This window comes from Sabethes cyaneus, chromosome 3 (assembly GCF_943734655.1).
Source record: "Sabethes cyaneus chromosome 3, idSabCyanKW18_F2, whole genome shotgun sequence".
Lineage (NCBI taxonomy): Eukaryota > Metazoa > Arthropoda > Insecta > Diptera > Culicidae > Sabethes > Sabethes cyaneus.
In genome coordinates, this window is record NC_071355.1 from 182,229,909 (window position 1) to 182,247,269 (window position 17,361).

The 17,361-nt window shown below is 41.0% G+C and overlaps 3 protein-coding genes across 3 annotated transcripts; 2 read left to right on the plus strand and 1 right to left on the minus strand.

Annotated features, from left to right (window-relative positions):
- Positions 1-8,589: 8,589 nt before the first annotated feature.
- Positions 8,590-10,121, plus strand: LOC128741189 (general transcription factor IIH subunit 3). The gene is made up of 6 exons (XM_053836808.1): positions 8,590-8,625; positions 8,681-8,861; positions 8,919-9,114; positions 9,181-9,426; positions 9,488-9,660; positions 9,726-10,121. The coding sequence occupies exons 1-6, from the start codon at positions 8,619-8,621 to the stop codon at positions 9,787-9,789; spliced, it is 867 nt and encodes a 288-aa protein (XP_053692783.1). The 5' UTR covers positions 8,590-8,618; the 3' UTR covers positions 9,790-10,121.
- LOC128741188 (5-methylcytosine rRNA methyltransferase NSUN4) lies at positions 9,798-11,535 on the minus strand. The gene is made up of 3 exons (XM_053836807.1): positions 11,438-11,535; positions 10,112-11,376; positions 9,798-9,981 (listed from the first exon to the last, which is right to left on the minus strand). The coding sequence occupies exons 1-3, from the start codon at positions 11,498-11,500 to the stop codon at positions 9,837-9,839; spliced, it is 1,473 nt and encodes a 490-aa protein (XP_053692782.1). The 5' UTR covers positions 11,501-11,535; the 3' UTR covers positions 9,798-9,836.
- Positions 11,536-11,964: 429 nt separating this feature from the next.
- LOC128741190 (YEATS domain-containing protein 4) lies at positions 11,965-12,999 on the plus strand. The gene is made up of 3 exons (XM_053836810.1): positions 11,965-12,136; positions 12,201-12,681; positions 12,741-12,999. The coding sequence occupies exons 1-3, from the start codon at positions 12,089-12,091 to the stop codon at positions 12,902-12,904; spliced, it is 693 nt and encodes a 230-aa protein (XP_053692785.1). The 5' UTR covers positions 11,965-12,088; the 3' UTR covers positions 12,905-12,999.
- Positions 13,000-17,361: the final 4,362 nt, after the last annotated feature.

The window sequence follows — 17,361 nt, forward strand, 5'->3', positions numbered from 1 at the left end:
ACTACCGAGCCATCACTATCCTGAATGCCGCCTACAAAGTGCTGTCCCAAGTCCTCTTTCATCGACTATCGCCAATAGCCAATAGATTTGTGGGAAGTTACCAGGCCGGCTTCATGGAGGGTCGGTCTACAACAGACCAAATCTTCACCCTGCGGCAGATCCTCCAGAAGTGCCGTGAATTCCGAGTCCCCACGCACCACCTGTTCATCGATTCAAAGCCGCAAATGATAGCGTAAACCGACAAGAGCTATGGAAAATTTTGGACGAAAACGGCTTTCCGGGTAAGCTTACTAGACTTATCATGGCTACGATGGATGGGATCCAGTGCTGTGTGAGAATCTCGGGTGGATTGTCGGACCCATTCGAATCTCGCAGGGGACTTCGACAAGGAGATGGTCTTTCCTGCCTGCTATTCAACATTGCGCTTGAAGGTGTTATAAGACGAGCGGCGATCGAAATGCGAGGCACGATTTTCAATAAATCCAGTCAATTTATCTGCTTTACTGACGACGTGGATGCTGTCGGCAGAACATTTGAGGCGGTGGAAGATCAGTTCGCCAGACTGAAACGCGAAGCAGAGAAGATTGGATTGAAGATAAATACGTCTAAAACGAAGTATATGCTGGTGGGCGGAACCGAGTGCGACAGGGCCCGCTTGGGCAGTACCGTGGTAATCGACGGGGATGACTTCGAGGTAGTCGACGAGTTCGTATACCTTGGCTCGCTGGCAACAGAGGACAACAATACCAGCCGTGAGATTAAAAGACGTATTATCAGCGGAAGTCGGGCCTACTACGGACTCCACAAACACTTGCGGTCGAACAATTTGAGCCCCCGTTCCTCAGTGTCCTCTTCGGGCACGAAACGTGGACACTGTTAGAAGAGAACCTACGAGCACTCGGAGTTTTCGAACGGCGGGTGCTAAGAACCATCTTTGGCGGAGTGCAAGAGAACGGTGTATGGAGGCGAAGAATGAACCACGAACTCGCGCGTCTCTACGGCGAACCAAGTATTCAGAAAGTGGTTAAAGCTGGACGTTGGGCACGTTGGGCAGGACAAGTTGCTAGAATGCCGGACAACTATCCTGCAAAAATGGTTTTCGCATCAAATCCAGTAGGAACAGGACGAAGAGGGGTACAGCGAGCGAGGTGGCAAGACCAGGTGGAGCGAGATCTGGCGAGCACTGGGTGCCCGCGGAACCGGAGATCAGTTGCCATGGACCGAAACAGATGGAGAAATTATACTGCGCAGGCATTTTCGTAAGACGTTAGGCCAATTAAGAAGAAGAAGAATGCATAGATTTGTATGGGAGCCCCCCCTTTTAGTGTCATCGCCATCTTTTGTCATCGAGAGAGCCTTCCCTGGCCCCAAAAACCCCTACATGCAAATTTTCACGTCGATCGGTTTAGTAGTTTTCGATTCTAAAAGGAACATAGGGACAAACAGACAGACAGAAATCCATTTTTATAGGTATAGATTTCTAGCATAGATGAAACTCGTATTTTTGTCTTGACGTTTTTAATGTCTCACATAGGTATAATTAAATTATAATAACGGTAGTTTTTTTACAATTAACGTGGGGGACAGTAGAAGAACGTAATGAAAAAAAGATCTAACAGAACGGGACCAGACGTGAAGGGGAAAGTGCGGAAAATTTGGCAAGGTACCGCTCTTTTTTATTTAAGCTGGGGGACCCGTGGATGAAACAAAACTAAAATTGGAGTCAACCATAATCGGATTCGAATCCGGTCGTTATTTTAAACCCTGTGGGTCATCGGTAGTGATGAACCTTTGAACCCCAGTGGACTGGACAAACGGAGACGCAATATGCAAAAATATATTTCAAGAAACTTCTCCACAAACACTTAAATGCTGAACAGGAATGGCACGGTCACTTTTACGCAAGTTTGATTCATTTGACAGTACCGTCTCAGCCAAACAGAATTTGAAAAAGTTGTATATGGAGCATTTGTAGAACTAGTTATTATCTACAATATTGCTGAACTAAGTATTGTTGCACCTTTTACTGTAAAGGTTCCACCGCAAAAAAAACTACTAATTACCATCTGTATTTCGAGTATTACCGACATCTCTACGTATAGATATAACTCATGCGAGCACCTCTGTCTACCAACAGAGATAGGGGACCGTCGCAGAGAACCTTAGACTCTGAATGTAGGACTGGCAATCTCCCGTCGTCGAGCTGTATGCTGGAAAGCAATGACTTTAACACTTCGAAACCCCTCTCCCCTTCTGGAAGTCGAGCTCGGATGGATGAGGGAAACAGGGCTTTCGGAATCTAACGTATGGCAAGTAGCAATCTTGTCCCTACCTACACTCTGCTGATGCGTGCCATGCTTTCAGGCCAACAACCACTGAATCTTTGGAAGATAATATGCCTGCAATTAAGCCATTCTTGTTATCAACAGCCTCCACGGACCTGCATGGGGGTGTTGTGAGAGGCCCCTTCAAACCACTGTTGATTTGTCGCAGCACAACATACACGTGTACTACCAGAATGTAGGTGGAATGAACGCAAGCGCCCAGGACACTCTGCTAACGTGTGTCGATAGTCCATACGAAATAATCGTTTTGGTAGAAACCTGGCTTGACGAACCTCCTCCATTCAAATGTGTTGGCCGAACTACGGAATCTTTCACTGTAAACAGAGTGTGCATAACAGTCGCGAATTAACGGGCGGCGGCGTTCTAATAACAGTTCATGATGCCGAGCTGTTCTACTATGTAGCAAATTAGCAAACTTTCCAATAAACCCGACTAACTCGAACGTGCTGATAACGCACTTTAGAATACTAGCTAGCAGTTTTTAGTTAATAAGTGGGATAAAGAAATCTGTTGACTTTTTTAACTAATAAACATCGCTGTCTGTTAAACATTAGAAGTCGCATAATCACAGAATTGTGCTCGACACAATTCTCTGGTTGTTCAGTATATGGTTTGCCTTCCAGTTACCAGTGCCAGCTAAACATCGACTGCAGCTACGGAAACTGCCTTGTAAACTTCAATTGAAGCGAAAATTAGAACTTGGTGCATGATTTTTAGGTATATAGTAAGAAAATTCAAATTCAATTCAATTTCACAGTCACTCACTGTGAAAACAACGCCAATCAACTTGGTAACCCATAACAATAATTTTTCAAAAGAAAAAGTTAGTTCAGACGATGACTTACCTGTCTTCAATTCCCAGGGAACTGGCAGCTAAAGTTATCTGAAATAGATAATAGGGATCAGGTAACGCGACATGTGTAAAATAAGCAAAAACTCACATCAAGTTTTTTCAATAGGACAGTAGGTTGCGGCATTCTTTTATATTTAAAACGTGGAGTGCTTGTATTTGACAAGGAAAACGGTAAACCCATAATAATCGGCATGGTTGAAATGCTGCTTGATTCAGTTTCAGAACACGCAAACGTGCCATTGATGTCTGAGGTTTCACCTGAGCGCATTGATAGCAAATGGTTTGAAACTTCGTTGTTTTCATCGGAATATATTCCATGACTTAGAGTTGCGTTGAATTGATTGACAATACTCTGCTCTTCGGTGTTACCAATAGCTGATGAGGTTACGTTGTTGTTAGAATCAACAACATCGGTTGAAGTCCGTGATAAATCACCAGCATCTTTTGCTCCATCCACGTCTAGACAGTCTACTATTTGACCTTTTTTCTTAAACTCCTCCCACGCGACTTCTTTCTCCAGGTCTGTTAAATCCTGTTCGGTTGTGTTATCTAGCATTCGTTCGTGCGTGTGGTATTTGTAAATCAGCTCATCATGTTTCAATAGCAGTGTCGATAGCAGATCGTCTTCTGCTGGTGCTAGAGTAGGCCGATCGATTTTGTTAACACGCTCGAAATGATACAGCTCCTCCAGTTCCGCCATATTATATTTTCGATCTACTTGTTTCTTGTCCGCTACGCGATGGCTCATAGCCTGTTTCGTAACAGCTCGTGAGTAAACTTTTTCTTCCATCGTATGCTATAAAACAATTCAAATAAAACATATTTTCTAAATTTAGATTAAATACCTACAAAAGCCAACAAACGATATATGTAGCAGGTCTTTTCCTGCCCCAATCGATAAACTCGATGTATTCCTTGCTGATCAACAGCCGGATTCCACGATGTATCAAGAATAATCACTCGGTTCGCCCCAACTAGGTTAATGCCAAGGCCTCCCGCTTTAGTGGAGATCAGAAAAGCGCGAGTTACATGATTTTGTGGGTCATTAAACTTTGTTATCATATCCTGCCGATTTGCTAAAGACGAGGCCCCGTCGATCCGATAGTAATCAATACCTGAACGCCACGGACCTCGAAAACGCGAGAAACCGTACGCTCGAGCCTTGGGATTGCCACTTTGCTTGTCAATCATTTTCATGAAGTGTTCAACCGTATTTAGAACCATTACATAACCGGAAAAAATAAGGCACTTCTCGCCACGCTCTTGACATTGTTTAAGAATTTCAAACAAAAGCAGCAGCTTATTGCTGGGAATAAGCGACTTCAAGTCATCCTCGCTAATAATTTGCTTCCACCAAACATTAGTAATTGAACGAGCGTTATCAACGTCGTCGGGTTTTTTCTGTAAGTTTGATTTTTTGTCTAATAATACTTTTCAAAGGGTAATCAAAATTAAGAAAAACCTTACCTTCTCAGCAGTTTCCAAAGCTTGCTGCAATGCAGTCGGATGTGTCCAAATTTTTCGCAGAAAAGAGTAATCCTCCAGAAGGCAGCCACCTCCAACATCTTTCCGGAACGGATTTCTTTTTAGGTACTGCTCATACAGTTTCTCCTGCACCTCGGTTAGCGGAATATACAGCACATATTCGTACTTTTGGGGCAACGAATCTTGCAGTACCGAAAGTCCTTTTCGTTGCACAAAATTGGACATACGTTTATGTAGTATAAACGATTTCATTTTCATGATTCGAATATCTGCAACGTTCGAATCTTTATGCTGTCCATCTCTGATCGGCTTGGCAAACTGCTCGTTGAATTCTTTCTCGTTGCCCAAAAAAGCAGGTTTCACGAAACTCACCATACAAAAATATTCGCTCAGGTTATTTTGAATTGGTGTTCCAGTTAGAATAATTCTTCGCCTGGTAGCTACTTCGGATACAGCCAAATTTATTTGCGATTTCGGATTTTTTATTACGTGCCCTTCGTCAAGGACAATCAAATCAGCACCTGGATTAACCAGATATTTTCGAACCTCCGTTCGCACAGCTTCTGAGTGTTGTTTGCCGTGCTTGTTAGAAGCATCGAAAAATACTAAAGATCGATATGCTTCATACCCAATTATTAAACAGTTGGCATCGTTTCCTACAAGCTTATAGAAGTCTCGAAGAATTTCCAATTTTTTGTAGATGTTTCTATAAGAAAAACAATTGTTAAGAAGAATACATTACAAAATACTTAAAAACTTACGCAGCATCCGGTAGAAAAAATGATCGCAGTTTTACGTTACTGTCGATATTGCTTAACCAGTGCTGTATTTCGTGGACCCAATTCATCACTGTACTCTTGGGACAAACCACGATCACTCGCTTGGTTTTTAACCGTGGGCAGTTTATTGCTGTGTGAACTAAAGTAATCACCTGGAACGTTTTTCCCAATCCCATGCAGTGCGCTAGGATGCAGCCGGAACACTTGGAAGCCTTGGCGTCAGATATACTTCCGTAGCAACAGTCATACATGAATTTCACTCCTTCTCGCTGATGATCCTTCATTTTATCCACCAGACGCGGATGAACGCATATAAATATATTTTCTTTTTGGTCATGATCCAATATCAGTTGATTAGCAGAATCTGTATTACCAGCCAACTGTCGTTGCAATAATTCATTGTTTCGGAAAACTTGTCGAACCCGAGAATTCTCTTCTCGAATCGCACGTTGTGTCACCGATGAAAGGTCGTTTACTCGAAGACGCTGCTCGATATCCCTCTTCATCATCAACCTATCGTTGCTTTTCGCGATCGGTATATGTTCTGAGCTGGGTTTAGGTACAGGCGCAACCTTGGCACGGGATTCTCGGGCTGTATGCACCACCTGGAAACGCGTATCCTCATCCAACGTTGTTCGAGTCGGGATGGGGGCCGCCTGCTCGGTGTCCCTTGAACGTGGCTGCTGCTTTGAACGGTGTTCAAAAAAATCAGTCAACTGTAATTGGCTGGTACGCTTTCGTCTGGTCCTGTTAGATGCAGAAACACTAGAATGCTGTTCATTAGCATCTTTTTGCGGGACTAGCAAGTTATCTGTAATTTTTTTCTGTTTTTCCATGTTGTCGGGATCAACCTTGATTACAACAGCAGATCGCAACCCTTTCCGTGGAATGGTTTCACTGACAAATATAACATCATCATCTGAATTATCCTGTGGTTCACATTTTGGCTCTTCGAAATCATCCAAATCCAACTCTTCCAAAGCAGACAAGCTTTTCAATATAGAAGAGGCACTAGATGGAACGGCATCCAGATCTAGCTGACCATCTTTGAAAATTTCGAAAATATTATCTTCAATAACAGAATCTTCAACTTCAAATTCATCCTTTATGGAATCTAGAAGAGGGGAACCGCAACTTGGACCGCTATAATCCACGCTGCTTGTATTTTCTTCAAATTCTTCGGACGTGTCATCTAATATCGGTGAACTAGATGACCGTTTAGATGACAACGATAAATTTGGAAGAGGTATTTTGCTGACCTAAAAATAGAATATGATTCCATCTTGACAAAGGTTAATAGAATAGGGGTCACACTCACTGTTTCTTTAATCTTCTCCAAATTCTTTTTTGATTGTTTCAGCATCGTCTTTTGTCGTTTGGGTTTGTTCATCGAGCTTTCCAAAACAGAACAAAAGTTGGTGAGATGCTGACATACTTTGCGCATCTCTTGGATCATCTGGGGCAGTTCGCTGGTTAGTGTTTCGCTTTCGTCAGCCGAGTCGCTTTCACTCTGTGTCTCAGACAGAACTCGCGTAGCTTTGCTGCGGTGGGGTCTTTTGACATCCTTCTGATACCGTTTAGCTTTTTGTTTACGGCGCATATCTATCGAATTGTAAAATGTTAATGTCTATTAACGAACGGAACCTACGAATCACCGCAGTCTTCAAGGACTAAAGAACGTTTTACCTGACTTGTGAATCCTTTGCCGACTTGGACCAGCAAGTGGCGTTACGCCCTCGTCATTTATGCATTTCTCCAACTGTCTAGTGGCTAACGCGGTTCGTTTTGCCGCTTCTGGCGACACACTGGATTCACTGATTGAATCCGACAAACATGAAGCACTTATAAAATCCATTTTAGCTAATTAAACACATTTAATATACACTTTGACTTTGTATTGTACCTTCAAAGGAAACAGGATTGAACATGACCACTTAGCAAGCATATGACGAACGTGACAATTCGCGGGTAGGGATGAGAAAGTTATCGATAGTATAGTTATCGACTAACGTCAATATCGTTAAGCTTTGATTTTATAACCCCCCCGTAAAAATTCGTCGCACGACGTCGGACACAAGCGAAACTTTTGTGTGTACCGTGTACCCCCGCTGGAATGATCTTCCTTAATCTGAACATTTTTAATCTGAACCCCGTTGGTATGAATGCGTTCACATTAAAAACTGATCAAGCGTTATACACAATTGACGGTTAAGTTGACCGGGCAAATTGAAAAAAAGTAAAAAAAAAACTTAATACGTTTCCTCTTGCTCAGCAGCTTTGGCAATATTGCTCATATGCAACTTATTTCTCTCCAGCACTCAAAATAGATTATTTTAGTTGATACTGTCGAGCCAATTCCCACTTCTACAATCTGGATGTTCAGAATTCGAGCATATTCGACATATTTTCAAAACGTTTGTTTTCGTCAAATCAAAACAACAAGACCGCGCCTCGCGCGTATGTGAAAGTGAATAGAGTTACCAAATATTCAGATTAAAAATGAATTCGCCTGATCTGAACGAGGTGTTTTTCATATTAGCGGGGGTTGACTGTACACGATGTTTGCCTCATTTTGGTGAACATCAGCTCATGCTGAAGGATTGGATATGTAAGCTTGCCGAAAAATAGCGATTACAGTCGCATTTCGCTGGTTGGGCCACATCCTCGGCACAACTAGTGAAAGTGATTCTGAAAGTGTGTGAAAGTGAAAGTGAAGGTGCTGAAGGGCAAGCTTTCATGAGGGGTGCATGCATTTTTTTTGTTGTTGTTGGTTTTTTGCTTTTTTTGTTGGTGTTACAATTTTAAAATTTAAAATTTTTAAAAAAATATGCAATGACAGGTGTTTGGGCCGTTTTCAAAATGGCGCTATATGGATGCCTGCCTGAATGTCAAAAGATTGTGCCCACTTGTGCCCAATATCCGCCATTATCGCTCGTGGAAAGCTGGATAGTCACCCTAGCCTGTCGATGGGGTAGTTTTCGCCGTTTTCGCCTTCGTTAGCAGGATGCAGCCATTATTTTCCCCTATTTTCTGCAAGTTATTTTCCCATCTTGCCAACGCACGAAGCCAGATTTTATTTGTGGTGAATATATCTGACAACTCTTCTAAAAAAAATATTAAATCAAAACAAATCAGGCCATCAGGAATACCGGAACGATGGAAGGTAAGTTTTGCCGTGGATAAAATAGCCAATTCATCAAAATGTGATATTTATTTAGAAAATAAAGACGCCAGTTTACTGGTCGTCGTACTGGACACAAATCCATCACAACAAATAATACGTACTAATCCGCACCACCTGACACAATGTTTGGACTCGATTGTCGCTTTTGCAAACGCACATTTAATGCAGAAGGCCCAGAACAAATTGGCAGTTCTTGCTTGCCACCATCACGCCACGTAAGAACAATCTAGTCTGTAATATGCTTCGATAATACATGTTTGAACTATTTTCAGGGAATTTCTTTATCCCACTCCGGGAAAACCACTGGAAATCCGGCAGGTTGATGGTCAGTTCGAAGTTTTTACGTTGGTAGAAAAGACAATCAAACAAAAGCTGGCCAGAGTAATCAACGAAGCCCCGCGATTAACCACTCCGGCAGAATCTCTTCTGGCGGGCAGTATGGCCATGGCATTATGTTATATAGCAAGGGTAACTTGTTTGATTTCAATTGCCTATGTGCGTTTAAATTGTAATTCAGAGCAACTCTTATTTTAGGTCATTCGAAATAAACCGGCTGGCGTGAAAATCAATGCGCGCATTTTGGTAGTAACCGGCAGCAACGAGTGTGCTTCTCAGTACATGACCTATATGAACGTGTTTTTCACTGCTCAGAAGCAAGGCGTAACGCTGGACGTTTGTGCCTTGGATAAACCATTAAGTTTGCTACAGCAAGGATGCGACATTACCGGAGGTCAATATTTGAAACTGCCCCAGCTGGATGGATTCCTACAGTATTTACTGGTAACATAGATTTGGTTTGCTTTCTCTTTTAAAAAAATTAAATGTGTTTCTGTACTTACAGTGGGTTTTTCTACCCGATCCGCAAATGCGCTGCAAATTGGTGCTTCCACCTCCGGTGAAAATAGACTACCGGGCGGCGTGTTTCTGCCACCGTGAGCTGATTGACATTGGTTACGTGTGCTCTGTGTGTCTATCGATATTTTGCAAATTTAGCCCAATTTGCACAACTTGCCAGTAAGTGTTTTAGGGAGCAATAAGGAGGATGTTTCTTTCTAATGTTGATTGCTTTTCTTTTACAGCACCGTTTTCAAGGCACCAGCACCGATAGCAACCAAGCCGAAGAAAAAGAAAATGAAAACGTAGAACTTTCGTTTATATTACAATATTTAAAATATAATAAGGTTCACATTCTAACTGTTTCGCACTAATTTACAAAAATACATTGGTCCAAAGTTTGTCGGCAGGAACGGTAGCACCAATTGTCCGTACTTTAGGGTGTTTGGCGGGGCGAATTTAAAGACGTCAGAAAAGGGTCGCATAACTAAGCTGAGATCCCTGTAAGATAAATAATTAACAATACAGAATGGTTTTTAAGCTTATTTGTTACGTTAAGATATGAAACTTGTAATGTCAACACTCAACCTGCTTTAATGAATTATTTCGAATTTATCTGGTTTAAGCTTACCTAACTGTGACCGTTAAACCTATGTCGCTATATACGTTGCTTAATGCCATATGAACGACGCCGTCATTCTGCACCGGGCTTAAACTGCAAGTAGAATACACTAACGATCCTCCAGGTCGCAATAACTTCAGACAGTTCGCTAGAATCCCTGCCTGTAGTTCCGGAAGCCTAAGACGCTCCTTTACTCTTGTTGCCTTGAAGATGTTATTGTCGTTTTCCATCACCGAATGTCGATCAGTTGTGCAGGGAACATCTACCAATATCCGATCGTACATTTCGTAGTCTTCTAGATCACGGGCATCAGACTGTATAACGAAGCAGCGCTCCTTTTTACAGCTGTCTCCAAAATTATAAATGTAACTGTTCATTAGCTTTTTAATTCGATTAACGCGACTTTCTTGTACATCGTTACATACGAGCGTTCCGGGACGAAGCGTCTGTAGAAGTAGAAGCGATTTACCACCGGGGGCGGCACACGCATCCAGCACTCGATCCCCTGGTTGAACATCTAACGCCAAGGCAGGTAGAATAGAAGCACCATCCATTAGAAAATGTGAGAGAACACCAGTGGAAGATTTCCGCGGTGATCTGAATTCTGAAACGTTACCCCGCTCGTATGTAAAAATGTTCAGATACTCCGGAATTTCGAAATTATTTTCCATTTCGATGGCAATAGGAAAATCTGAACTGTTGCTGTAATATTTGTAGTGATCCGATTCAGGTATGAAATCCTCCATGCCTTTCAGTTTGGTTGCTGGAATAAATTCATGTAAACCAGCTGTCCCTAAATCTGGGTCAATTAGTCGTTGGAAGTCTATTTCGGTGTTGTCCTGCATGGTTTGGCTTAAAGATTTTTTGTAATCAACCATAGATGAAGGCGTTTCAGGATCCGCGGTATTAGATAAGTCCGGCGCATTCTCTTTGTACAATCGATTCATCTCTTGTTGTTGCTGTTTCTCGGCAAATCCTTCTATTTGGTGGTCTACCTTGAAAATCTTGTTACCGACAAACATGTCGCTGTTCTCATCGATCAGGAATTGCTTCTTGGCGCCGTAAATATCCCTTACGTTTATTGCGCCATCTGATTGTAGAAAATCAATCGTCCGTTCGGTATCGCCAAACTGGTTAACCATCGCCATATATTTATGCTCGCTGAGCAAAGCCACGCGAATGCTTTTCCATCGATTACCGTAAACTTGACCGTAGAAATCATCGAAATTCTCCAGCGCTCGATCCTTGTTGAATTGTTTCTTTCGAACTTGAGACTTGAATAATAAATTTACTTTAAGGCGAATTTTTCCAAAGTTTGCTAACTTTTATATTTACCCAGTGCGTCTTACTGTGTTTGTATCTTATGAAACATAATGTGAACGGACGGGATCGCAACATTTCTTAAAATAAGTTGTTTTCTGACGCCGGTGAAATAGTTATTATTAATTGAAACACGAACGTGGTTCTGGCTTGTGGGTGGTGGGAGGAAGCAGTGGTGAATATCTAGCGGTTCTAGCTGCAGCCAGTTACGCAGCCACAACAGCTGCCAGTTTGAAAATAAAAGAATCGATTATTGGTTGAATTCGGCATAAAGGAAATTTTATGTATTTTGTTATAAAGCAATTAGTTTGAGTATTATTCAAAAAACAAACATTCTTTTAACGAAAGTTAAGTGATTGAAGAGTACATCGCAATCCTGTTTTTTTTTATAAAATAGTAGGTATTCTTGTTCTTGTTTTAATATCGAAAGATCGATTAGATACAATAATCGATCTAACGCCGGGTAAATCGATTGTACATCCCTAACTTAATCGGCAACATAAACAAATCTAATTTGTTGATTTGATAGTTCAGCGCAGGAAAGGTTGAAAAGCAGCATTTTTTATTTTGAGTTTTAATAAGAGTTGTAGGAAACGTACGGAAATTTAGTCTTTTAAATAATACATAGATGTGCTTGATTATTTATTAGTTTTTGTGGTCCTCACAATGAATATTTCAACTGATTTTGGTCCTGACTCAGGGGGCCGAGTAAAGGTATGTTACATTCTAATTATTGTTTATTCAATAGTTCAAGCAAAACAAACCACTCTTTCTTCAGGGACTTACGATTGTTAAACCCTTGGTGTACGGCAACATCGCTCGTTCGTTTGGCAAGAAGCGCGAAGAGGATGGCCACACTCACCAGTGGACGGTGTACGTAAAACCCTACCGCAACGAGGACATGTCTACCTATGTGAAAAAGATTCACTTCAAGCTGCACGAGAGCTATGTTAATCCAAATCGGGTTGTAACGAAACCTCCATTCGAAGTCACCGAAACCGGTTGGGGAGAGTTCGAGATTGTGATCAAAATCCACTTTCATGATCCTACGGAGCGACCGGTTACGATGTATCACATCCTGAAGCTATTCCAGTCTCCGATCTTGGATGGTGAAGTCTCCAGCCAATTAGAGGGTAAAAAGGGTCTAGTTTCGGAGCAGTACGAGGAGATTGTTTTCCAAGAACCAACACAGCTCATGCAGCAGTTGCTAACTAATGTTCAGCCTGTGACAAGTGGATCCTGGAAACATGACACTGATTGTAAGATTACTACTTAGCTGTTGTATAAATGTTTATTCTCACAGTGATCTTTATTTTAGTTGAGGAAAAGAAGGTTCAATCATTGGAGACTATAATCGAGACAAAAGGAAAGGTGAAGTCAGAAATTGCCCTACTCAAGGATAAGCTAAAGTTAGCTCGGGAAACGATAGCAAAGTTCAAAACTGAAATTGGCAAAGTACAGGTTCAACAGCCTGCTGCCTAGAGGACAGCGGATGTTGTAAGTTTTTTGTTTTTTGACTGATTCATCGATCTTTTACCAACAAACTATAATATACATAAATTAAACCGCTAAAGTAAACCGACATATACAGATTAAAATGTATTCTCATTGTCAAGCAAAGTTATTAAGTTTTTAATCTGAACGTAGTGATTTTATCAGCAATTGATTTTACCCGTAACTCGCGTTTGCTCGAGACGCAAACTTGATTTTTCTAAGCTTATGAGTTGTTTTGGGATGCCTTTAGGATATACAATTGAAATCGGAAATGGCTATATTCTATAGAAATTTCGGGGGAGTGATAGTTTTTGTTTTCTAGAGATTGAAATCGCGATTGTAATAACAGCTGATTGAATATAGGCAGAGTAAACATTGTGGTTGCTAAATGGCTGGATCATCATCATCCTTTACCAGCCAAGAGTGAGGGTGGCTCTTGCGTTTTCAATAATTCCTCTCCATTGACTCGGTCCTGGGTTACTCGTCGCCTATTCGTTGCGCGTCTCGACACACGCAAGTCGGCTTCAACTTTGTCGAGCCATCTAGCACGTTGGGCCCCACTATTCCTGGTGCCGGTGGGGTTCTTGAAGAGAACGGATTTTACTGCACAGTTGTCCGGCATCCTTGCGACGTGGCCGGCCCTCCGTAGTCTCCCAACTTTTGCCAGATGTACGATGGGAATATCTCCAAGCAGTGCCTGTAGCTCATGATTCATACGCCTCCGCCATTCTCCCCCAAGAAACATTTATGTGCTGATTAAGCATTTTAGCAGCCATAATTATTCAGCCATTGCTGAATATGCATCGAATAAAATTTATGTAAACAATTCTACTATACTTATTCAGCCGAAATTGGAAAACTTATACAACCTATTTGATTTGAAGCAGAAAAACACTTGTTAAGCTCTTATATCGCCTCTGTGCGCCTTGTTTCCAGCTTTGCGCAAATTGGTTATTTAAAAACGCGCAAAAGCCTCTATTAAGCTACATTACAGCTTCAAAACAGCTACTAGCAAACCCTAAGCTTGACTTTGATGTTTAAGAGCTGAAAAAAGGTTTTTATTTCTAAAACTAAACCATAGTTCAGCCACAGGTTGAATAAACTCAGCTAAAAACGTTTGATCAGCCTGAAATTAAGCTGCAATGGAGCTTAATAGAGGCTTTAGCGCGTTTTTAAATAACCAAGTTGCGCAATGCTATCAATTCTATTTTTAGAACGAGAAATAGTTTTGCAATGCTTTTTAGTCGCTTAATCAACGTCTCATCAACCTTTATGCAGCCAAAAAATAATCTATTTTTAAATTAAAAAAAATGGAACGCGTCATACGCGAATAAACGTCGTATGCCATATTTTTAATTTCGAATAACTTGAATTCGTATATGCAAGATAATTATGTCCACTTTAATATTCGTATTATTATAATTTAATAATAGACGTAGTAGGAAATCATTGGTTGACTCAAAATTCATCAAGCCCGCCATTATACTTTTTTCACTCACCTGTATTCGAACATACATCCTGTCAGTTGGAACCCGTCGACGAACACATCTGAGATAATCTGACATATGATAGGCGCCGAGTTTTTAGCCGATGTAGTTTTACAAGTTTAAGTTTGTCAAGCGTGGAACAAACCTCGGCTAAAATATATTTAAGCGCTGAAGAGTAGTTTCTCAAACCATGCTAGGCATCTGCTGTACAAGATTACTTCAGAAACATTTATTCAGCACATGTTAAGCATTCAATAAACCATTTGTACGAAAGTAATGTATTTCGCATTATCACATCTAATCATTGTTCATTGATAATTGTTGTGGTAGTAAAGTAGTTTTTTTTAATTCTGCTTGCTACTTTGCCCATATTTTTTTATGTTGGAAGAAGTGAAGAAATAGTAGCCGTAGCAGAAATAAGTGACATCGTAGTGTGTGGAATATTATTTTTCTCTGCTGCCGAAAACTGTGAAACTGTGATCCGTCGTGTGCGAAAAAGAAGAGCAATCAGCACTAAGTAAAAAAAGAAACAAGTCAAGCGAGAGCAGTTAGTTGGTTCGACCAGTAGTACCAGTGGAAAATTTCCTAAAAATGGTTATCAGATTGAATATCAGAGGAATGTCGACAGCAAGCACATTTCCTACAACGTAATCACTGAACCGGGCCAGGAGGCAGAGAAGGACTTCATGCAGAAAAACTCAGAACACAGTGCATGGTGTGACTATCGGCAATCAGAACCCAAGACATCTTCTAGCTACTCTACATCTCAGCTGTTCAACGATGCGGAATATTGAGGCGATTATGATGATTTTGATTAGGTCAACGAGGTGGACAATCTGAAGGTATTGCTCAAGCACTCAAACCGCCAGCGGACAGCACTGAGGTGAGCGAAGATCAGCTGAAAAACGGTACCGGCGACGAGCAGGACCAGAGTCAGGTGACGGTGACGAAAATAAGACTGATGAGCGAATGAGGTTAGAATGGGCCTATTGTACATTTAAAGTATAAAGTGTAAAATATAAAGTGTCATTCAAGTTATTTGTGTTATTGTTTACCATCAAGCACCTTTTATTCCACACTTGCTCTTAGTGGTGCTGCTGATACGTTTGTACGACGATTATTCAACTCTTACTCCATAATTCCTCTTAGCAACGTTTGCGTAACATTCATTCCACTCTTATTCCACTCTTTCATAACACTTGCTCTCGGAAATGCTGCTGATACGTTTGCACAACGTCTATACGACTCTTATTTCACACTTACATAACAACGTAACAACTGAGTTATGAGCTTACAAAACGTATCCACTTTTCGTTATGTAGTAATTTATTTTTCGTATCATAAAGTGCATCCTAAGAACGTAATAAAATTAGATTTTTAAACATTTATAATAGCTTTATGTGATCCTACGTCAACAGGCGGTAGGGTCTCTGATGCAACCTTCCACTTCTTTCAATTTAAAAATAGATTAATTTTTGGCTGCATAAAGGTTGATGAGACATTGATTAAGCGACTGAAAAAGCATTGCAAAACTATTTCTCGTTCTAAAAATAGAATTGACAGCATTGCGCAAATTGGTTATTTAAAAACGCGCAAAAGCCTCTATTAAGCTCCCTTCCAGCTTTGAAAGCAGCTACCCAAGCAACAATTTCAGGCTGATCAAACGCTTTTATAACTGAATTTATTCATCCTGTGACTAAACTATGGTTTAGTTTTAGAAATAAAAACCTTTTTTCAGCTCTTAAACATCAAAATCTGGTGATTTTATCAAGCTCGCAATGTAGCTTAATAAAGGCTTTTGTGCGTTTTTAAATAACCATTAATAAGTTCTACAATTACGGCTGAATAAGTATTGTAGAATTGTTTACGTAAATTTTATTCGATGCATATCCAGCTATGGCTGAATAATAATGACTGCTAAAATGTTTCATCAGAGCAAAAATCTCTTGGAAGAGCTTTTTTATTAAGATGACAAATCGTTTATTCAGCTAGTATAGCACAATTATTGAGAATATTGATGGGCTGTGGAGAGGTTGAAAATGCGCCTTAGGCGGCCTAATCTGCTTGTGACACTATTATGTGAAGCAGCTGATTTACAGCGCATTCGTTGGCTGCTTAAACACCTATAGAATACAGAGACCTTTGCTTAAATTTATTCAGCGCCTACCACCTGTATTCAGGGTTAAATCAGCTGTAACCAAATCAGTAGCAATTTAATTCAGCTTCGGTGTTTGTTGGGCCGCTTTCCGTTTGTACTCCGCTAAAAATAGTCCACAACACCTTTCGTTTAAATACGGCAAGTGCACGCATGTTTTTTGTAAGCAAAGTTACTGTCTCAAGTCCGTAGAGGACTATACCAGTTTGATTAGCATTTTGTACATCGTCAGCATTGTGCGGCGGCGTATGCTCCTTGATCGAAGCGTCTTGCGGAAGGAAAAGTAGGCTCGATTTCTAGCTTGAATGCCTCGTTGGATTTTCTTACTAGTATTATTGTCGGCGGTGACTAGAGATCGCAAATATACGAACTCATTAACCAATTCCAATTCATCACCATCAATATAGTCACTGTCCGTGGGAGGCAAACATTGCTTTCTCTGAAGCCTCTTCCTACTGTATATTTGGTTTTTGACGCATTGATTTGTAACACTATCCTCCTAGCCTCCGTTTTTAGTCTGGCGTAGATTGTCTCCGTCGTCCCAAGGTTTCTAGTAATAATGTCAAAGTCATCTGCAAAGAAGTTGACTACTCCTGGATAATGCGTATTATCGGCACCTTGCGCACTGGACATGAAATAGACCCTATAGTGATTCATAGCTGTAGTACCAGACGGGATACGAAAACCTTGGTAAAGATCGGGTAGCCAACCTCGGTAGAAACCAAGATCGTATGCTGACATGGAGGGAGGGCTTTTTCGAGCTATGTTAGTCTTCCGGCGATACAGTGGTGTTAGTAATGGGT

Bases quoted from the DNA above. Each gene is read 5' to 3' on its own strand.
- LOC128741188 (XM_053836807.1), bottom strand. From the start codon at position 11,500: ATGTTGCGATCCCGTCCGTTCACATTATGTTTCATAAGATACAAACAC. The intron at 11,377-11,437 runs GTAAATATAAAA...TTATTATTCAAG, and splicing joins AACACAGTAAGACGCACTGG to TCTCAAGTTCGAAAGAAACA. The intron at 9,982-10,111 runs GTAAGCTTAAAC...TTTATCTTACAG, and splicing joins GGTTTAACGGTCACAGTTAG to GGATCTCAGCTTAGTTATGC.
- LOC128741189 (XM_053836808.1), top strand. The intron at 8,862-8,918 runs GTAAGAACAATC...AACTATTTTCAG, and splicing joins GCTTGCCACCATCACGCCAC to GGAATTTCTTTATCCCACTC. The intron at 9,661-9,725 runs GTAAGTGTTTTA...TTTCTTTTACAG, and splicing joins CCAATTTGCACAACTTGCCA to CACCGTTTTCAAGGCACCAG.
- LOC128741190 (XM_053836810.1), top strand. From the start codon at position 12,089: ATGAATATTTCAACTGATTTTGGTCCTGACTCAGGGGGCCGAGTAAAG. The intron at 12,137-12,200 runs GTATGTTACATT...CTCTTTCTTCAG, and splicing joins ACTCAGGGGGCCGAGTAAAG to GGACTTACGATTGTTAAACC. The intron at 12,682-12,740 runs GTAAGATTACTA...TCTTTATTTTAG, and splicing joins CTGGAAACATGACACTGATT to TTGAGGAAAAGAAGGTTCAA.